The sequence below is a fragment of the Panthera onca genome, chromosome D4 (assembly GCF_046562875.1).
Source record: "Panthera onca isolate mPanOnc1 chromosome D4, mPanOnc1 haplotype 2, whole genome shotgun sequence".
In the NCBI taxonomy this organism is placed as follows: Eukaryota; Metazoa; Chordata; class Mammalia; order Carnivora; family Felidae; genus Panthera; species Panthera onca.
The window spans coordinates 33,450,624-33,473,855 of NC_138351.1; the positions used below are offsets into that span (position 1 = coordinate 33,450,624).

The following is a 23,232-nucleotide window of genomic DNA, read 5'->3' on the forward strand; positions in this document are numbered from 1 at the left end:
AGTAGCTATGGCTGAGGTCAGAGAAGTTGTTTCCTGTTTTCTCCTCTAGGATTTCGATTCGTTCCTGTCTTATGTTTCAAGGTCTTTCATCCATTTTGAGTTTAGTATTGTGTATGGTGTAGAAAGTGGTTCAGGTTCATTCTTCTGCATGTCGCTGTCCAGTTTTCCCAATATCATTTGCTGAAGATACTGTCCTTTTTCCATTGGATATTCTTTCCTGCTTTGTCAGATATTAGTTTGGCATATATTTGGGGGTCCGTTTCTGGGTTCTCTGTTCTGTTCCACTGATCTATGTGTCTGTTCTTGTGCCAGTACCGTACTATCTTCATGATTATAGCTTTGTAATACAGCTTGAAGTCTAGAATTGTGATGCCTCCAGCTTTGGTATTCTTTATCAAAATTGCTTTGGCTATTCAAGGTCTTTTGTGGTTCCATACAAATTTTAGGATTGTTTGTTCTAGCTCTGTGAAGAATGCTGGTGTTATTTTGATAGGGATTGCATTGAGTGTATAGATTGCTTTGGGTGGCTTTTCTTTTTTTGGTATGAGAGTACTAAACATTGTTAGGAAGGTTTCCCATTCCCAACACTCTCGAATTCTGAACTCTTTTTTAAACAAAACTACTCATACTGTTTTGTCGGTTGAGCTTTTAGATCTTTTCTATACATACATTAATGTAATGGCTTACTTCTCTTGGGGAACCCAAATGGTATCACAGTTTAATGTACCTTTATGTTTTCATTTAGTAATACATTGTGTCATTCTTAGTCACTCAATATTTATGGATTTACCAGATCTTTTTCATTGATACTTTAAATTTCAATCTTGATTCTATTCTTATTTTAAAAATCTAAGCATTACAAGTAAAATCTAAGCAATTGACAAGGCCAGTTCCTCCCAGAGGTAATTGTTTTCTCAGTTATAAACAGAAATAGATGATTGTACATTCTTCCTGCTGCACAGATATAAATGTTTATCTAAGATAGATTCTAAGAAGTTGAATTGCTGATTCATACTTCATGTGCATTTGCTGCTAGGAATTTATCCAAGGGATACAGGAGTACTGATGCATAGGGGCACCTGTACCCCAATGTTTATAGCGGCACTCTCAACAATAGCCAAATTATGGAAAGAGCCTAAATGTCCATCAACTGATGAATGGATAAAGAAATTGTGGTTTATATACACAATGGAATACTACGTGGCAATGAGAAAAAATGAAATATGGCCTTTTGTAGCAACATGGATGGAACTGGAGAGTGTGATGCTAAGTGAAATAAGCCATACAGAGAAAGACAGATACCATATGGTTTCACTCTTATGTGGATCCTGAGAAACATAACAGAAACCCATGGGGGAGGGGAAGGAAAAAAAAAAAAAAAAAGAGGTTAGAGTGGGAGAGAGCCAAAGCATTAGAGACTGTTAAAAACTGAGAACAAACTGAGGGTTGATGGGGGGTGGGAGGGAGGGCAGGGTGGGTGATGGGTATTGAGGAGGGCACCTTTTGGGATGAGCACTGGGTGTTGTATGGAAACCAATTTGACAGTAAATTTCATATATTAAAAAATAAAAAAAAAAAAAAAAAACATACTTCATGTGCATTTAAAATTTTGATTGATAATGCCAAATTCCTCTCCAAATCCACCATAAAATCTTATATACCCCCAACCCATATGTTTTCTGATGTAAAAATCTGAAGTTATATCTCATTATTTCGTTTTTCACCCTTTATTCTCGAAGTTGGGTATCTTTCTGTGTTTATTGTCAGTGAAGAGTCTTTGAATCTTTTGTCTATTTTTCAAAAGTGTGGGTTTTTACAAAATACTTTCTGGATAGCAGTCTTTGTTTTATATTGGAAATATTTTTTGTCTTATCATCCTAGGTTAATTTATTTATTAGTATGTTATTTATCCTTCAGAATGTTAAAATGTTGATATAGTCAGAATTTACTAATCTTTCCAATATGCCTTTTATCTTTTAAATGTTATATTAAGGAGTCATATTTATTCTAAATACATCAATATATTTGCCTACAATTCATTTTAATACTTTTATATGTCTGTTTTGTTTTTGAGTTTAGATTAGTAAATCAATTGTAATTTATTTTTATGATTCAGAGACGGATACTCTCTCTTTGACTCTGTCTCTCTCTCTCTCTCTCTCTCTCTCTCTCTCACACACACACACACACACACACACACACACACACACATTTCAGTATTCAGTTGAATACATTGTTGAATAGTTTGTGGTATTGATTTTTGGTTATTTAGCTCTTTGTTTTTTCTAATTTTCTGTTACTAAGAGTGATCTATTTAACATTCTTCAAGTTTTTTAACTATATTTTTTGGTTATAGAATTTTTATATTGTTTTTAAAAATCTAATTTGTCATTTATTTATAGTCTCTTACTTGCATTTCTAATACCTGCATTAAATTTTAAAACATGCTAAAGTACTTATTTTATATCTTGTGCCTATGATTATTATATATCTATCTATCTAATTCTACATTTTATTTATTCTGCTCATGGAATCATGTTTTCTTGCATGGCTTTTGAGTTTTGATTTTGAGCATATTAACCCTTAGAATTTAATATCTGGGAATTTTTTGTGACCTTTGTTATGGGTGGTGACTGAAAATCATAATTTTCACTTCAAAATTATCACAACCCACCTTCCAGTAATATCACCCTACTTTATGAACAATGTAAGAACTTTACAGTAGTGTGATTTCATTAAGCCTCTTTCCCTTTATGATCTTATCTTACATTTACCATTACATACATTAAACTCTACAACATTGTTATTTTTGTTTGAAACAGTCAAGTCTTCTTATGAAACTTACAGTCTCTGTCTCTCTCTCTTTGTATCTTTGTGTTTTGAAAATACAAAACATTTATTTATATTTACCCATGTATTTATTCTTTTTTGGTGTTCTTCGTTCTTTTGTGCCAATCCATGGTTCAGGCTGGTGTCATTTTCCTTCATTCTTTCAAATTTTTTGTCTCTATTTTTTATTTTTTTATTTTATCTTTATTTTCAAAGGATATTTCCTTGGAAATGAATTCCAGATTGCCAGCTTTTTTTTTTTTTTTTTTTTTTTTTTTTAGTATTTTATAGATATTGTTCCATTGCCACTTTTCTGGTCAGATATCAAATGTAATTCATAGAGTTTACTGAATATGTCTTTTTTCTTGTGCTTCTAAGAATATGGTCTTTATATTTGGTTATCACAATTTTGACTACTGTATATTTAGATGTGTTTTCTTTATATTTATCTCTTGGGATTTGCTGGGCATCTTGAATCTGTGGGTTCACCTTTTTTTTTTTTTTTTTTTTTACCACTTTTGGAAAGTTTTCTACCATTTTCTCTTCCAGTATTTCTTGTCATCTACTCTCTCTTTCCTCTCCTTCTCAGTCTCCACTTATACAGAAATGGAACAGGTTATTTTCCTTTAGATCTCTATTCCTCCTCCTAACTGTTATTATTCCTTCTATTTCCTATTCATGTCTTTAAAGCCATTTAAGTTTTACTCTCACAATTCCAGTCTGTTTGGAAATCTATTGAATTCAACATTATTGATGTCATTTTTTTTTATTTCTACCATTTACACTTTTTAAAAATAGTTTCTATGACTTTGCTAAAATATTTCTCTCTTCACATATGTTGTCTTTTTCATTAGCTCCTTTAGCATTTTGAACATACCAGTATGAAACTCTCCATGTGATCATTCCAGTATCTTGTTCATTTTTTGTGTCTGATTTTATTGATTCTTTCCTTTCTTGATTGTAAATCATCTTCTTGTTTTTTTAGTGTACGATGTGCTCTTCTTGATTATGTGCTGGATATTTTGTCTGTAGCAACTGATGTTAATATTATTTTCATAAAGGACATGGCCTTTTGTCTGTCAGTTTTCTACAGTAGTAGTAAGTCAGTCTGATTTGTAGGTTGAGCTGGGTTTGAGCTTTGTTTCAACTTTAGTTTGATTCAGTCTACTCTATTTTGAGATGTTTTGAGGATAGGATTGGGATTTTCCCTTCAGCATGTCTGTTCTCTCAGCACTGTGGAAACTCTAGCATCTGTTGGCTTTTCATAACTGAGTTGACAGCTTTTAGAACTATAGAAGATCTTCCCTTGCTTTAGAGCCTAGCTGCCTGGATTTGAGGTTCCTGGAGAGTTTTCTTTTCTCTCCAGTTCTACTTCTTGCATTTTGCACCTCACGAGAATTATTGATGACAGATCTATATTTTGTTCCCTGCTAAACCACTGTACCCAGATAATTCACTGGCAATGTTATGTATAAGTTGTCTAGAAGCACAATTAACTTTTCACATATGTAACCACTGTTCTTGTATTTATTGTGTGTTTGTGGAATGCTTTACATTTATTAACTCATTTAGGGAAGTAGCATTTTCCCCACCCTTTTACAGATAAGATATCTGAGGCAGGGTCATACCACTAGTAAGTGACAGAACTGATTTGAACCCTGACTGTCTGCACCTTATTAAACCTCAGGATATGGCCTGGCTCTCTAGTGTTACTGTTGTTCCTCTCAGTTAAGTTGGATTCATATAGCCCAGACTACCTGAAATGTTGTTTTTTCCTAAAATGGTATCATTTTTCAAAGGAAGGAGTGGAGATAAATTTAATGATCTTATACCAGTGAGAAGCTTTATTTTCTAGATTAATGAAACAAGTGGGAATACAAATTGTTAATTGATACATGCTACTGTAGTTCAATTTTTTATGATAGGTGTTCTTTCGAGGGTATTAGTTAAAATATGAATTCTTAGTCATTTGTAGAAATGAGGAAATGGGGACTTGATTATACCCTTTATCATTTTCTTCTTCATAATATGGTTAAGTACACATCTGTCTTCTCCCTTCCTAAACTGTGAGTTTCCTAGGGCAGGCATAGTTCCCTGTTTACTTGGGCACTCTACTTTGAAATCTCGTGCCTTGCCTTGTACTTACAGGCAGAGGATGCTGGAGAAAAAGGTCATGGGCATGTGCTCAGGAAGGCCTGAGTTTGAACCCCAGCTACTCCCTTTGCTGGTTGGAACACTATAGCTTGGGCCAAATCCAGCTCACTGCCAAGTTTTGTAAATAACATTGTTATTGGAATACAACTAGACCCATTTGTTTACATATTGCCCTCCAACGTCAGAGTTTAGTTACAACTCTGTAGTTGTGCAAAGCCTGAATTAGTAAATATCTGGCAATTTACAGAAGAAGTTTGATGGCTCCTGGATTGGATGGTTTTAGGCAAGTTACTTAATCTCTTGAATCTTAGTTTCCTCATAAATGAAGTGGGATATAAATTACCTAATAAGTTCATGTTAAGGAAGGGAGGTAAAGTATATGATGTTTCCGACATGGTATATCTGGAGTGAATTAGGCCTTTGATTACCTTTATTCTTCTAATTGAAAATACTTATTATTGATAACCAGTTTAATAAATCAGGGTCCTGAAGGACTCTATCACTCTGCATTCATTCAATCCTTTTACTGAATTAAAAGATGAGCGATACTAGAACAATTGGTATATTTGGTAGGTGTGAGCCTTTATGTAGCTCAGGTATTGTATGGATTCTTTAGAAAACTTGCACTACTTTTTAGCTAAGGATGTTAATCCTTATTAATCCCTATTAAATTTTAGAATTATCAATTTAGTTTCCTGACAATAAAGTACTATTTAGAAAAGGAAAGAAATGTTAAAAAGTGTCCATTCTGATATTGCCCTTTATTGGGTTATAAACATAGGCATTTAGGGCAAGTTCATTTACAAATGAATGAATTGACAAATTGACATGTTTGTGCTGTGACAAATCAGCTAGTTTGCACCATGTGAGTGATGGTTCACAATGACATAACTGGATACGACTTTTTTCTTTTCCTACTTATTTTTTCAAAATTGAGTGAATTAAATAGAAACCATGATATCATATATATCATGTAAATAATATAAATAACTAACTGGCCAGGAATATTTTTCTCTTTTACTAAGAAAGATGATTTTTCAGGTAAATTGTGACAAAAATAACTCCATGTCAAATCATTGTTTCTTAAGTCCATGTTAAGTTACCAAAGCCTGCAGCTTTCTTTCCTTAGTGCTCCAGTATGTGAAAATGATCTTTGCAGTTTTTTAAACCTTTGGTAATTTTCAAGATTTTCACTCTGCCCTATTTTGCCATTTTCTCATTTATTTAACAAATTCATCTGGAAGATGTACTCTTTATTGGGCATTGTAATAGAGAAAGAGTAACCTGACAGATATTTCCACAGCACTCATTGAGCTTACAGTTTAGTGAGGAGAGCAAAATGAATTCAACAAATAGTTAAAAAGAGTAATGAGTGAGAAGTAACTGGGCCAGGAAACTAGGAGAGCCTTCTTTGAGGAATCAACATTGAGGTTGAGATGTCAAGGATGTGTTCAGTGTAATTAATAAAGACATAGATAGAATAGTACAGAGCAAGGGTGGACAAGGTCTAGGCCTGACGATCCTGGCCCTTTGGAATGATGTTAAGTCCTGGGAAGCATTCAAACCCATTCTGGTTAGTTCTTCACTGACCTGGAGTGGCTGTTGCAGTAAAGTAGGTCTGCTTGAAGGGCACTGGGGGTATCAACTAATGTGGCAGCAGTGATGGTGGAGAGAGGAGGATGTGTTTGGACATGGGATCGACAGAACTCAAGTGATTAGATCTAGGATGAGAGGAAAATTATGGCTTCCAGCATGAGCTAGAAAGGTACATGGTGCCACTGATGGGAAACAGTGGCGAGTTGAGGAGACATGAGTTCATTTTTGCATGTGTGTTTGAGATGCCTGTCGAGTGTTAGCCAGACATTCCAGGAAATTAATGTTTGAGTCACTCACCAGCCTTTTGAGAGTCAAGGTAGTGGATCAGATGCCCAGCAAGTAGATGTGGATAAGAAGTAAACGGGAACTCTTACAAAAATTACAGTGTTTAAGGAGTGTGGAAGAGATGGCTGTTAAAGGAAGCACAGGATCAGCTAGAGATGGAGAAGGACAGTGAGGGGTGTGTAGGGTCATAGAAACCACAGGTAGAAATTGTCAGGTATGCTTCACATACCTGTGTTGAATGCCGCTTAGAGGTCAGGTGAACCAGGGGCTTGGAATTATCCGTTAGATTTTGTGACACAGAGGTCACTGGTAACCCCAGAAAGAACTAGTTCTATATTGTGGCGAGTGGAAGCCTTCTCAGCTTCACTTAAAATCGAGAGTCTATCTGTTCTGTTTGAGAGGACGCTTTCCTCCCAGTGTGGTGGTGTGCTGCAGTGCGTGCCCCTTTCCGGGATCCTCTTCAGGTGCTTTAAAGCACTTGCCACGCTGCTTTGCTGTATTTAACTCTGCTAATGTGTCCCTTTAGGCTTCTTCTCACTACTAGTTTCATTCATCAGAACTCTTACGCTCTTAGTGTCTGAGCTCCGCACCCTCCACAGCCCTCTTTTGCCACATTCCCACTTCAATCCTGGTATTTTTAAATATTCAATGAAAATATTTTACCTCGTGTTTTGTTTTCATTTTCGTTTTCTCTCTCTGTAGAAAGTGTGTTGAAATGCTGGAAAAATAGTAAAATCAGTAATGTTTTATGAAATTGTTTTTGAATATTTTAGATATTGAATAATTTGAACTGGTAATATTCGGACTGAACTATTACTTTTAACGTGTGTTTCATCAAAACCATTATTTCAAAGGCCTCTAGAATCTGGCTTTGTTACGGAGAAAATCCATCAAGTTATCTCCTTGAGCTGGGTTTATACTGGATTCAGATGTATATACACATGGCAGCTTTTGCTGCTCTGAACCTTTTAATAATAACCCAGGAAATTTCAAATAGATGTTTAGAGGCTTTCCAGACCCACAAACCCATTGAACATTTCTGGTTGTTTGCCTTTTTTGCTGCCTGTTAGGAGTTATACAGGTATATTGATTCTCCTGAGTTGTTTTGGTATTTCACTACTCAGAAAAATTAAAGCTATGGAGTTTGACATCCCGGTATTAATAGTAGATGAGTTAAAGGGATTTCCTGTAAATTAGGCAAAACTGTCAACATTAGTTAAAGAAGATCACCTTGGAGAACAGATAAAGAGATTTTATATATATAGTGTGGAGAGGTAAAAAACCCAAAATAACCCATAGTTATTTTTAAAAACTTATTAATTCAGTAAATTGAAAGGACATCTATTAGTGCCTGAGGTTGAAAATTTTAAAAGTTACTTAGGTATTTAATTTAAAAATTATAGGTCAGCAAAAGGCTGACCCTGGCCCTGTTTTCTCATGGACTTTTTCACAGAGTTTTAGTGAGAAATGATAAAGTTTGTATTTGTGGTAAAGGGAGTCCTCTTCAAGTGAAACAGTCTATGCCAATCTAAGATATACAAAAGTGCCCAAAATAGAAACTTAGGTGGGAGGAGACATTTCTTGGCACTTTCTTCTGAAGGGGGTGGATAGCCTGGGTTTATCAGTATGATTTTTGCAATACCGTTTGCCCACAGAAAGACCCAAATGATATTTTTGTGAAAAGAGTACCTTTTAAAAAGAGCTTTGTGCTAATCCTTATATCGAATGGAGCCTGCTAATACTCTATTCTGTAGCTATCCTGTATACACGAACGGATTCCCAGAGCACAAGAGAACTCAGTCATATGTATATTCTCTGTTCTATAATTCTAGTACATACTGTCTAGTCTGTCAAGTGCTGTGTGTCACAGCTTTCCCCCAAGGATGGCAATGAACACGATACCAGGGTAATGATGGTTCCCTCTAGGATATATCTGTTTCTGTCTGTCTGTCTGTCTGCCTGTCTGTCTATTGATCTCTAGAGAGAGAGAACATTTTTGTGTGTACCCTCACTTTTTACCCTCTCTTTTTCCCTTCCTTTCTTGAACTGCTTAGAGATAGCCATTATGAAGTTCCTGATGGCTTTAATTTCAAAATAAAAAGGTGGAATTTATGGGAATATTTACATATATAGTAATGATGTCTGTTAAATGGGTGTGATAATTGTGTGTTTTTTTTTTTTGTTTGTTTGTTTGTTTTTTTGTCCTAGGAGTGCTGTCTCTGCAATTTGAGAGGGGGTGCTCTTAAGGAAACGAAGAACAATAAGTGAGTAATGTGTTAATTGTGTTCAATTTCATTGTTTCCTTCTGCTGTCTAGAATGTTGAACCTCAGTGTGGACTGTTTGCTTTACCTCTCATTATTGGACACATTGTTCCAGAACTTTTGCTGCCCAGATCTGAAGTTGAGATTCTGTGCATGTCTTCGGAGACCATTCATTACTGAAAGCACAGCACATTCCCCTCTGCTGGACAAAGGTGGTCTTGCTTCTCTCCATGTCTCTGACACTGATGAAGGATAACCCCTCTTTTACTGATGGTGTTTTTAAAATGAAGGCAGCCCATGTCATCTAGGTATCATTGGGATCCTAGTGTTTAATATGATGAATCCTATTAGTCTAATAGAACCAATGTGCCTGAAAACAGTGAAATCTGTTGCCTTCAGATAAATAAAATCAATCATAGTCATAACATTTAAACAAAATTATTTGCTTTTAAAACCAAATTAACAAGAAAGTGTGTATACTAAAATAGAAACACAGGGAGAAAACATTAATTTTAAGATACAAAGGGGATTGGAGAACATGAAGAGAATCTTGAAAGAGTAATTAAGTGAACATAAAAGAAAGGCAATCTGGTTTTTAATGTGGTTATTGAAATATATTTTTTGCATGAGTATTATTTTCATGACCCAATTTTAGTATTGAAAGTAGGGACAAAGCATATTAAAGGTTCCTTTGGTAATAGGAATATGTAGAAATGGTAGAGGCAGGGGCACCTGGGTGGCTCAGTCAGTTAAGCGTCCGACTTCAGCTCAGGTCATGATCTCACAGTTTGTGAATTTGAGACCCATGTTGGGCTCTGTGCTGACAGCTCAGAGCCTGGAACCTGCTTTGGATTCTGTGTCTCCATATCTCTCTCTGCCCCTCCTCTGCTCAGGCTCTCTCTGTCTCTCTCTGTCTCTCTGTCTCTCTCTCTCTCTCTCTCTCTCTCTCTCTCTCTCTCTCTCTCCCAAAAATAAACAAACATTTAAAACAGTTAAAAAAAACAAAAACAAAAAGAAAACAAAAAAGTAGAGGCAGAGGTTGTAAGCTGGCATTAAAGGGTCAAATACAACCCCAAGGTATGTTTTAGTTGACTGACACACAATTTTATAAATTTGATCTAAATTTTAGAAGTTGATAGATTTTATATAAAAATCCAGATATTTATCTGTACTTGAAATATAATTGTGCATCTCTAAATGGCAATAACATGTTGGGATGAGAACCTGGCCTCAATAGGACAGATGCTCCCCAGGTTACCATCATTTACCAGTACACATATATTTGCTTACCTCCTGCCTGGCCCTGTAGGCACTAGAGTTGAGACCCCTGGTGTAATGTAATGATTGAATTAGCATTAACTATGTGCATGTGCACTTGTTTCTGATTGCTTCTAAGGAAGAGTAAAGGCATTTATCATTCCTATGTTGATAAATTTCAGTCTATTAGACTTAATATTTGCTTGATTTTAGATCTTCCTCTTTCAGTCTTAGTTAATGTGATTGGTAAGGTACTAAAAAGTGTTGCTTGGTCTAGGGTATTGAACAAATCATGCAGACTGTTAGATGATTTAGGTGGTTCCTATAAAGACAAAGGTGATAAGAACTTCTCTTCCTACCCATGGGCCAGGACAAAAGGGAATAATGTGTACTATAGAATTATAATATTTATTTAGATTTGAAAGAATGCCCTGATGGGGTGGACACTTGTCCTTTCTCCTTTGGTCTTTAAAGGCAGAATAGAGTCTGAGTGACATACTACTCTTTGACTTATAAATGGGCTGATGGATGTGGTAATTCCTTCAAGGTGTCTTTAAACCTCAAGAGTCTTTATTTTTACTTGGGGCATAACATTTATGAGAAACTAAATAGTGTTAATGGGGACATTTTTCTGGAGTAATTCAGAATTTGAGAGGAGATACTAGGATTTAAGTAGGAAGTGAGAGAACCAGCTAATTTCATTCCTCCTTATCTTGGGTTCCTTTGGTTATAGTTCGATTGAAATGAGAAACGATTTAATTAAAGACTTAGTACTAATTCTCTTAGAAAACTTTACTATTCTAATTTTCATGACACTTGTATTATGTAAAAGATTATACGCTGTATCCAATTCATACCTTTTATTAATTGAACTAATCTTTTGCCACATATTGATTTGCTTAAGTATATTAAACACCTGTTATATTTTAGTACCAAATGAAATAGCAGCCCTACATTTCAGTATTTTGCAGATCCAGTGTAGAAAAATACCATATATTGATAGGATCAAGTCTCGGTCTTCACCCCACTCTGCAGGTTGCAATTGTGGGCAGGTGTGGTACTGAATCTATCCGGAGATCACCTGATAGGTTTAAAATTCAGAGTCTGGTTTGTGATTGGTTTAGGCTTTTGGCTTTCCTTCTCTGTGAGAATTGCCACTGCCCAGTTGAAGTATGTGGTGTGCAAGCTTAGAGAACTTTTGTTTATGTTTCATGTCTCCTTTCCCATAGGTGGGCCCATGTCATGTGCGCCGTTGCGGTCCCAGAAGTTCGATTCACTAATGTCCCAGAAAGGACACAGATAGATGTAGGCAGAATACCTTTACAGAGGTTAAAATTGGTGAGTGACAAAGCTTCTTTTTAACTTCATAAATTAGTGTTAATTTCAATTTATGAATATTTCTTTTAATGTATACATTCTCAAGATAATTTTTTTTAGTTTCATTTAATATTCTACCCTTTTCTCCTAAATTTACTTATTTGTATATGTTCTTTCCATGTTATATTATAAATATGCATATAACCTTCCTCAATTCGTTTAAAATGAGGCAAAAGAATACTACTTTTTTTGGATTAGTGTGAATTTTCAAACCATAGGCTGTCTGGTGAAGTTTGTTAGTAATATACCTGAGATATCTATCTTTATTTCAATTGTTTAGTTTTCCTCTCTGGCCTGTCTTTGGTTGGTCCTGACTTAGCAAAATGTACCTAACCTGATTTCATCATTTCTTCACCAAGAGATTTGCAGAGAAATAGAAAAAGTTTTTTTATTACTAAGGAATTTTTTTCGCTTATGAATAGATACAAGTCATTTAATTTGCCAGACTCTCTGGCTGATTATCTTCTGACTGGTTTAGAAACATTCATAGAAATCTTCCTACTGGTTCTCTTTGTTAAGAATGTTTTTCACTGCAAAGATTTAGGCCTTTAATTCCTCAACATTGAAGTAATGTTGGAGTTCTGTTCAAGTGTGAGCCAAGAGAGCATTAGTTTAGGCCCTTAAATTTCATATTTAATGACGATTTTTTCTTATTTTATATTGCATGATTTAGAAAATACTGGAGTGTGTTTTACACATGGATTTAATTCCCTAGAATTTCTTCAGTACTTGTTATTTTTGACTTGAGGTCTTTCCAAGTATTTCCAGGTATTCCAAAATAGAATATTTTGGGTACGGTAGCTGTAACTTTTTACCCAACTATTAACTTGTTACTAGTCTCTTGCCCTTCAGGGAGCTGGGCATATTGTCTCTGGACCTCTGTCATGAGCACTTCGATTTTAGTCTACAGTCTTTCATTCTCAGAGAAGAGAAAGTATATATTGTTATGTTCCATTGAAGCTGCATCAAGAATTTTGCATCACTAGAAAATATGTGGTGACCTGATGATTGTCATTGGCAGGTGTAAGTGGTAGGGCCAGGATGTTCAGGATGTGGTAATGGAAATTTTGTGGATGAAATTGAAATAATGGGTCATTTAAATGGCCCTGTAAAGCTCACAGTGATATAAGAAGAGAGTAAAAAGTTCTTCAGCTCATGGACTTCCCATAGGAAAGTTTGAAATCATATATCTTGGTCAACAGTTGAAACACACACACACACACACACACACACACACACACACCCCAATGAGAAACAGTTTGCCAGAATTAGGACTATGAGGCAGGATATTTAAAGAATGTTGAGTTCATCACATGTTGAAGAATTCAATGTTTATTAGGACAAATATTAACAAAAGTCTTGTATTTTAATTTTTTTCTAATTTACAAGTGTTACATATTTGCGAAAATTCCAACACGGCATTTAACAATCATCTTTGGTTCTCTATCCTGAAAGATGACTTCTGTTACCAGTTACCCCTCATTGTTACCCCTCAGAATGAGTGGTCACTACTCTTGATGTGTTCCCTTAAGGAACTATATCCTGGCGAATCTAGTCCATGAATGCTTCCTTAATGATTTATTGTTCCTCACACCAGTCCCAAAGGGGTTTTAAGGGAACAGCAGGAAAGGACAACATGGGATCACTTCAGTGCTATTCAGGAAGTTATATTTAGAAATTTGAAATCTGAAATGGCAAAGCTTACTGTTTTCTTCTCAGTGGTATGCTTCACCTTGATTGTGTATATCACATATTCCTTATAGAATGTTTTACATCCTTAAACAATTGGTATCTTGAAAAGAGTATGTTTTGACTGAATTTAAGATCACCTAAAGTCTACTTCTGATGTCAAGGTAGAGCTGTTTATTGACATGTTTGGCTAAAAATGGCAGGCTTTTTTTCTATTTTCAATATGCATGGAGAGTTTCTTGGAGTGGTATTTATAAAAGTACTCACAGTGGTTAAGTGGGAAAATACAAGGAAGAACTTCATTTTGGGGAAAAGATCACTCAAAATGAAGTTATAGTTTGAAAGTGGGCAACAGCCAAAAGTCTGGATGACTTTTTTGTAAGAATCCTCAAGAAAGCAGCATCACTGTGGTGAATCTCCCATCACAGTGTCTGTGCACTAGTCTTTCTCACTTGGTGATCAGACTCAGCTAGGCTGGCTTGAAAAGCAAAATTCACAAATGATCACCTGTGTGTGGTATGGGATGCACCTTTCCAGGGAACGAAATGCTGTGCCCTATAGGTACAGTCAAGGGTATGCTTTCCCAATATTAATTAGTATCCTTTTAAAGTTAAGTAATCTATTGGTACATGCCAACATTAGATGTCAGTATTAATTTATTTCACCAAACAATTATTACCTTACCTTGCCAGATACCTAGCGTATATTTTTTAAAATTTTTTTTAACGTTTATTTATTTTTGAGACAGAGAGAGACAGAGCATGAATGGGGAGGGTCAGAGAGAGGGAGACACAGAATCCGAAACAGGCTCCAGGCTCTGAGCCATCAGCACAGAGCCTGATGCAGGGCTTGAACTCACGAACCACGAGATCATGACCTGAGCTGAAGTCGGCCGCTTAACTGACTGAGCCACCCAGGCGCCCCCCTAGTGTATATTTTTAAATGAGGCATCATTCCTGTATTTTGGCATCTTACAGTTCAGATGGGCTTTCTCAACTTTGGCCCTGTTGATGTTTTACACAGGATAATTTTTTGTTCTGGGTGACTGTCATGTGCTTCGTGGATTGCAGCAACCCTGACCAAACAGACCAAACCCTCCCAGATATCTTCTGGGAGGCAGTATCATTCCCATTGAGAACCAACCCACTGGTCTATAGGGAAGATATACACATAAAGATAAAATTTTAATTTTTGTCATTTTCAGGCAGAGAATATCTTGGTTGAAAGAAGTTGGAGACTGAGAGAATAGAAATTCTTAATTGTTTTCTAAAATAATTCTAGAGAACTTTTTTTGGCAAATTGTTTGAATTTATTTGTCAATAATGAAATTTGGCACATATATGTATGTTTACTACTGTATAATTATTACATAATCTAAGTGTTTTAACATTACTTGTTCTTATAAGAACTGAACAACCTTGAATAGTAATCAGGTGATGTGTATGTGTGTGTGCATGTACACACACACACAGTAATTTTGAGTATTTACGGAATAAAGAAAGGCAGGAAATTGTTACTATTTCTGGTTCTGGCTTAAAATTATCATGGCTGGAGACAATACCAAATGTCTTCTGCCTTTTTATGGCCTCTCCTTTAAAAGTTGTGGTGGTAAATTTATGCACAACTTTGTGTAAGCTGCTCCAAAGCAAGCATTGATTTCCTGATTAACATCACAGTCACACAGATGATTAAGTCCAAGTAACTAGGAGTACTTCGGAGAGCCTGTGGAATTGGAACATCCATTCGGCACTTGCCCTGTTGTCTGAGAGTTCTGATGATGGAACTTCTGGTCAGTTGAGGATTGAAAACTGAAGTGACCTATTGTAGGAAGGACAAATTGCTCATCCATGAAGCAGCTGCAGCAAGTGGGGGTTGGGGCGGGGGGGGGCTCTGAGCCTCTCCCCAGTGCCCACTAGGTGGTGCTGCTGTACAAGGTTTTCATCACATTGCCCTTAAATCACCTCCCTTAGCAAGTGCCTAATTGGAGTCCTGCCCACGTTTGTAGAGGTGTGTGTGTGTGTGTGTGTGTGTGTGTGTGAGAGAGAGAGAGAGAGAGAGAGAGAGAGAGCAAGAGACAGAGACAGAGAAAGACACAGAGAGAGGGATGGCAGCAGGTTAGCGAAAGTGCTACTGGCTGTGCATTCAAAATGCTGAATTCCAGAGGGCAGGGTTTTAGTTCAGTTTTCATTTAGCTATAAGAAAAGAGCAGCTTTCCCTTGGGGCAAGTTAGTGTTTTTCTATATAAGTAATAAGCAATGCTATTAACAGCTAGTAACTGCAAGAGGCTTAAGGAGCAGCTGCTGGCAAACAAAAGTTTAAAATGTCTTCTGAAGTGTGAAAGCTGTATATTTAAAAAATGATCATTACTATTAGTTTTTCTAGAACATGGAATAGTGGAATTTTTGCAGAGGTATTTGAATGTTTTGGTAATACTGTTGTTAGTCTTTTATTTATTCATTGGTTCAACTTGCAGCTTTTGAAATAGCTCTCTGTACAATTTTTTGTATAGGAAGTACCCCCCCCCCCACCCCCCGTAGAGGGTATAAGAAAGGATTTGTTTACTTTAGCAGATTTTCCCTCTTATTTACAATGACCATTTTCATAAAAGAGACAGCAAATGGAAAACAACTTTTCCAGTGCTCATCAGTGGATTATGTTGATCCTAAAATGGTGTGTGCTTATACGAAGAACCTTTATCTCATCCAGCCACCTTGTTTGGTAATGTCACAGGTGTGGCCTCTGCTCATCAGATAATTAAATGGACAATAATGATGATGCTAGAGTTATTTTCAAGACAATGTATTTTATTTTATGTGGTTGATAATTTTAAATACTTTAATAAAAGTCATTATTTTTTAAACTAAACAAGATTTTTGTGCAAAAATTTATTTGGCATATAGTGGTCTTTATCTAGATAGTTTTTTCTTTCCTTTCTTTCTTTAATAACATTTAGTTTTTGTGTAGAGTAATTATCTCAAGGGTTATGAAAGTAATTGCTGCCTTATCTAAAAAAAATGCCACAGGTTGCTCTCTAAAAGCACCAGGTTATCAAGCAGAGCCATCCTTTAATAGGAAAGAAATGGCTGAAAGTGACCTGAATAGGCTATAGCAAAGTTATGTCCAAAGAGAGAACCATTTATTCTCTGTCAGCCTGAGCACTCTTCTGATTATTAATGCACATTCTAGATTACTTCGTATTTTTCTAACCTCATTTTGAATGATTTCCTTTGCCTCTGCATGACTTTTCAACATGGGAAAAATTATTCTTTCGGTAAGCCCTGTCACAAACCCCTTCTTGTGTTTTCCAATACCTTCTCCACTCTCCAGTGAACATCAGAGCAAGGCACCTTGTAGGACAAATAATGAGGAAGATCCTGAGTACATTCCTACTCCCTACTTGAATGGCGTGCTCAAGGACAGCCAGTCTAGGGGTTTGTTTGAAGTCACAGATGACAGGTATGCCTGAAGACAAAAAGAAAACAATTGACCTCAGAATCTACTCAATCATTTCCTTTTCTTAATTCCTTCAGCTTTGTTTTATATATTAATATGATTGCTTGGCCATGGTCATAATTGAATCTCTCAGGAACAAAATTGTGCAAAGATGGAAATACAAGAAAAGGAAATAGAGATAAAACACATATGAAGTTAGAATTCCTTTTTTTTTTTTAATTTTTACAATCGAAAAAAATATATAGGTAAAAATTATCAGGAAGAAGAATTAAGGACAGAAATTTAGAGAGGTAAAACAATATATTCTTTATATAGTGTAATCACACAGAAGACAGCAGTATTGTCTGCTGAAATAATCTTCAGTATCATTACTGTCTTTTGGAAGCAGATCACCAAAAAATCTTTAAATCTGATTATAAAATTTAAGGGAAGAACATTTTAAGAACCTAACAAAAGGAGTAAAACAGCATGAAGTTCTGTATTTGTTACATACTTACCATGAATGTCTGTTGCATACATCGATCACTTGAAGATTAAATTAATTAAAGATCTGTGGAATTGGTATAAATAAAACAGCAAGTAGGATTTGTAGATTCTAAGAAATCTTGGAAATTTGCAGAAGACCTTAAATGCAGCCATTAGTTATTTTTTTTTTTCCTATAGGGAGAAAAGTTCTCAAATAGAAATGTAAGAATATTTATGGGACACATGGGTTGACTCAGTCAGTTAAGTGTCTGACTTCAGCTCAGGTCATGATCTCATGGTTTGTGGGTTCCAGCCCCCGCATCAGGCTCTGTGCTGACAGCTCAGAGCCTGGAGCCTACTTCAAATTCTGTGTCTCCCTCTCTCTCTGCCCCTCCCCTGCTCACGCTCTGTCTGTCTCTCTCAACAATAAATAAACATTAAAAAATTTTAATATTAAATGCATGTATCAAAGCAAATGATGTTTATGTTGATTGCCATCATTGCATAAGAACTTTCGCTGTTCTTTCACCACACATCTGTTCTTACAGAGGCATAGCACAGGGCCTTTGGCTTCTGTGTGTGTGTGTGTGTGTGTGTGTGTGTGTGTGTGTACGTTCCTACGGTTTTTACATTTGAAATACTATTTTTGCAACCAAATAGAGGGAGAAATGAATTTTGGAATAGCTAAAGTTGCCCCCAGGCCTTCAGTGACCTCCGATGTGTATTTGACGAGTGAACTGAGCACAGGCACAAGTGTTCTCTGAGTGAAGAACATTATTTTGAAAAGGAATTTACACTGCAATGATGACTGAGCTACAAGCCTTTCAGTATCTGTCTGAGACCAACTATTCTGCTTAGAAGCCTCTATACACTTTAAAATTTGTACCTGAAGGCAAATAATAGTGAACTTGAAAGCCAGAGATTATAGTTTTGAAAGGTACATCAATTCTGAAAATAGAGTGGTTTCACTGTGGTGTTCCATCTGAAGAGTTGAATCAAGGGAAAAAAAAATACATCCAGGCTTCCTATTTCTTAGAATAAAGCACTTGTTCTCTTGCTAACTGACTTGTGTTATCAGATGTATTGCATACTAAAAATAGAATTACTGAGAGAGTTGAGGTCTGCCTCATGGGCTGGAAGATCACCCTAAGTCCTGTTTAGTTAATGTTACAGCAGTGTTAGAGATCAGCTTTGCTTCCTTTCTAAAGGAATCACGGTTGTATTTGACAGAGCCTCTGTTAATGCATTTTGGAAAATGTAAAGACATATTGATTATCTTTCATCACTTTGAAGGAAAAAAAAACAGCATTATAAAGCAATCAAAAAGTGTCATTGTGTTCCACATTAACTTATGTACTGTTTTATTCACATATTCAGTTGTTTTCAAAGACAAAGAGGAATTCTAAGAGAATAATAAACATTGACCGTGACCAGAGACTTTATTGTTTAAATGCTGTTGAGGAAAAATTTGCTTTTAATAAAGTGAACTCCTGAAGGAAGAATAAGTTATACTACTAATGACATAATTGTGGTGTGATGTATAGGATCCTATGATTTAATAAATTCAGTATGAAATTTACAATATCATTAAGACTATTCTTCAGGATTTCAACAAACACTGTATCCTCAACTTTGTAAGATTTTAAAACAAGTTTAGTGTAAAAAAAGGTACATTAGTAGCTGTATAGTACTTAACTGTCACAATGATTTGCTACAGGGACTAGATCCTATTGCAAGCTGTCAAATTTGTATATTGCTGTAATACCAAACCATAAAATCTTTTGAGTAAAATGGAAAATGTCAGATAGGCATGACTACAAATAATATACTTTCTGAAGGCTGTAGACATCTATAGGAGAAGATGTGTAAATGCATGAAATGTTATCTTGTTACTATGGATTTTTCTTTATCTGCTGAAAGAAAACTCCGAGGCAAAAGGAAATTGATTGGAATCTTTAAATTTTTACTTTTGAACTCATTTTTCCTGGGGACTAATTTTTGCAACATTATTAGATAGATAAGTAGAACTTCAGATGATTCACGATTAAAACATATTGTAAGAGAGTAATCTTATTTTTTAGCTTGCATTTCTGAATTATTCAATTTTTTTGTGATCTTATCTGTGTGAATAATGATTACTGATGGATCTTTTAGTTGAGTTAGTGAGCTGGGGTCGAGGTTCCAGAGATGGGGTCCCCCCCTTCACTCCAGCATTGACTGGGCCAATGCCAACAAACACATGCCAAACCAAGGCAGCTGCTAGGTGGCTCTAAACTATCTATAGGGTTTTCCTTGGCTAACAGTGATTGATAGCAGAGAGGTTATAGTTTTGGAAAGGTATAGTCATTATTTTGAAACAGTGGATTCATTATTATTTGTTTTTCTAATATTTTAGCATAAATTAGGTTGTTTATTCTCTCAGAAGGGTGTTTTTAGAATCTACAAAAATAGGTTGTGAGATGTTTTTGTATAGAGGGTGAATTTTTCCATAACTTGTAATTAATTTAACATATCACTGTGGTATATTTTAGACATGTTCTTTTATTTTTTTTATTTTTTTTTGTATGGAACATATTTATTTATTTATTTTTTCAATATATGAAGTTTATTGTCAGATTGGTTTCCATACAACACCCAGTGCTCATCCCAAAAGGTGCCCTCCTCAATACCCATCACCCACCCTCCCCTTCCTCCCACCCCCCATCAACCCTCAGTTTGTTCTCAGTTTTTAAGAGTCTCTTATGCTTTGGCTTTCTTCAACTCTAACCTCTTTTTTTTTCCTTCCCCTCCCCCATGGGTTTCTGTTAAGTTTCTCAGGATCCACATAAGAGTGAAACCATATGGTATCTGTCTTTCTCTATATGGCTTATTTCACTTAGCATAACACTCTCCAGTTCCATCCATGTTGCTACCAAGGGCCATATTTCATTCTTTCTCATTGCCACGTAGTACTCCATTGTGTATATAAACCACAATTTCTTTATCCATTCATCAGTTGATGGACATTTAGGCTCTTTCCATAATTTGGCTATTGTTGAGAGTGCTGCTATAAACATTGGGGTACAAGCGCCCCTATAGGCCCCTATAATTTAGTGATGTCATTTTCTAACATGAGTTCATAAATACAGGTACCAGCACTGTTTTAGCCAGCCACAGTTTGGACTTCCTGATTGAAATATGAAAATGCCTTTACATTCATCTGTGTTACTGTTTGGATCATGTAATTGTACGTCTCTGTTACATTGAGATTAGGCTGTTTGTATCCAGTGTCCTCCACTTAAGCAAGCTTGCCATGCAGATTGATCTCTCTTAAACTCATCTGTAAACTGGGGTGGTTGTGAGGATGAAGTAAGAAAGTGAAGGGCCTGTAATATAGTCTCTGTGAGCTGCCATTTGGCCAATCAGGAACAGAGCAGATAAATGTTTCTAAGGAGGGAGTAGGTTCCTGGCTCTATTTTGTATGTTTGTTTATTTATCTGTTCAATAATTATTTCTTTAAGGCTTGCTTTGTGGTTAGGTGATAGATTTTATTTCATTTCTACAAATATTACAGAATAATGGAAGTTATTGAACATTAGACAAACAAATATTAGACAAGCAAAGCAGTATGAAAAGATCTTTTGTAGTAGAAATCTGGACTGCAGTGAAGGACCTTACTATATTTGGAGTATCAGGGTTGGCAATCCAGAGGTGGAGAAAAGCTTCCTGGAAGAAGCAATGCGTTAATCTGAGACCTGAAAGATGAGGAGAGCTAGCTGGAAGAGGGGTCAGTATGCTTAGTAGCCTGGAAGTGGGGGGAATTGTAAGGTCTAGTGAAATTTCAGTAGAGCTGGAGCATGGAGTATAAAGAGGGAGATTGGAGTCTTGAGGAGAGAAAGCCTCAGATGATCTGGAACTGTGCGGTCCAACATGATAGCCACTTATGGCTGTTGAACACCTAGAATGTGGTTAGTGTTACTAAAGAATTGAACTTTAAAATTTTTGTTTTTTGGGGGCACCTGGGTGGCTCAGTAGGTTGAGCATTCAACTCTTGATTTTGGTTCAGGTCATGATCCCAGGATCATGGGATTGAGCTCCGCATCAGGCTCCGTGCTTGGTATGGAGCCTACTTGGGATTCTCTCTCACCTTCCCTCCTCCTGCCCTTCTCTCTTTCTCTCTCTCTCAAATAAAATTTTTAAAAAAATTGTATTTATTCTCATTCACATGGACACACCTCCCACTGCATTCCACTGACCCTCCACAAGTTTAGGCCCAACCACAGATATGGAGCACCAGCATGCAGGGGCTGGTAATGTCTAGCCCTAAAATATGCCTCTGTTGTACAGTGCCCAACAACAGTTCTGCCTCTCTAAATGAACCCTGACTAAGATACGTCCTGAGACAGTTAATTTCCACTCCTGCTATGTAACCTGAAGCAGGTGGGCAGTGGGCTAATGTTGGCAGGAACTATATTTTCACACTCCCCTTTTATTTTAAATTTTATTTAATTTTAATAAGCTACACTTAAAAACTGATGCAGCATAAACACATGAAAGACAATTGTAGTTTTGGTAGGTATACATTTCAAACACCCTTGAAAATTTAGTATCATAGTTGAGATGTGCTGTAAGTGCAAATAAGTACACAGCATATTTAAAAGACAGTATGAAAAAAAAGAATGTGAAATGTCTCATTAATTTTCATATTGGCTACATGTCAAAATGATAATATTTTACATTTGTTGACTTAAATAAGATATATTAAAATTAATTTCACCTGATTTATTTTTTATTGTAAAATATACTTAACATAAAATTTTCAATTTAATCATTTTTAGGTGTATATTTCTGTAGCATTAAATGTATTTACATCTCATGCCCCTGTATCTTCAGAACTTTTTCATCTTTCTAAATTAAGCTTACTCATTGAACAAATAATTCTCCATTCTCTCTACCCTCACCCATTTTTTAATGTTGCTCCTGAAATATTAAAAATTGTAGTATGGCTTCTATTGTATTTCTGTGGACATTGCTATTCTAGAAGACTTTGTACTTTATTATAAACACACTGGAGAACCTTTAATTACTGTTAAGAAGTGGAGTAGCATGGTCATATTTGTATTTCAACTATTTTTTTTTAAGTTTATTTATTTATTTTGAGAGAGACAGAGTCAGTGCAAGTGGGGGAGGGGGAGAGAGAAAGAGAGAGAATCCCAAGCAGGCTCTGTGCTGGCAGCACAGAGACCAATGTGGGGCTCCAACTCACAAACCGTGAGATCATGACTTGAGCCAAAACCAAGAGTCAGACGCTTAACTGACTGAGCCACCCAAGAACCCCTGAGCACAGGGCTCCACCACTGGAAGGAACATAAGGTTCGGGGGAAGTACATTTTGCACATACTTAATCTGAGGTCCTTATAGTTCATCTCCTGTTGCTCAGGAGAGAGATGTCCCAGAATCCTCCTTGTTGTGGGTATGTAGCTATTTAACAGCTTGCTCCTAGATTGTTAGGGCTAGAGGCATGTGATGGTCAATGACTATTACTGGTCAGTAATTCAGAGGTGGTGAACAACTGGGCTTTCTCTGGATGTGCGTTTGGTTCATGATAGTAGTGTATCTGCCATTCCAAACTCTTATTTGAAGTGTAATAGTAAACACAGTGTCAGCCCTGTAAGTTGCATTTAAGTTTTTCTTAAAGCAAAGTTGAAAATGAAAACGAAATCTATGGAAGTGAAATAGTTTGGTTCATAAGAAGACAAGCAAGAAAGAATGTCTCATGTTCTCCTGAAAGATAAATGTGTCCTTCAACCAATAAAAACACAGTATACTCTGGTATGTTGTTGCCAAGATGGGTGGCCACAGTATGAAAAAGGATTTGTTGTAAGA

General features: G+C 36.1%; 1 protein-coding gene across 18 annotated transcripts in view; it reads left to right on the forward strand.

Annotated features, from left to right (window-relative positions):
* The window catches only part of KDM4C (lysine demethylase 4C), a 435,403-nt gene that overhangs the window by 299,175 nt on the left and 112,996 nt on the right, over positions 1-23,232 (forward strand). For 16 of the 18 annotated variants that reach the window (XM_078436862.2, XM_078436854.2, XM_078436853.2 and 13 more), the window contains 2 exons: positions 9,073-9,128; positions 11,613-11,721. In XM_078436862.2, the coding sequence (XP_078292988.1) occupies positions 9,073-9,128; positions 11,613-11,721 (165 nt within the window). Of the gene's footprint in view, positions 1-9,072; positions 9,129-11,612; positions 11,722-16,776; positions 19,374-23,232 lie in introns of those variants that run through there. The other 2 variants (XM_078436856.2, XM_078436857.2) reach the window with 2 other exon arrangements.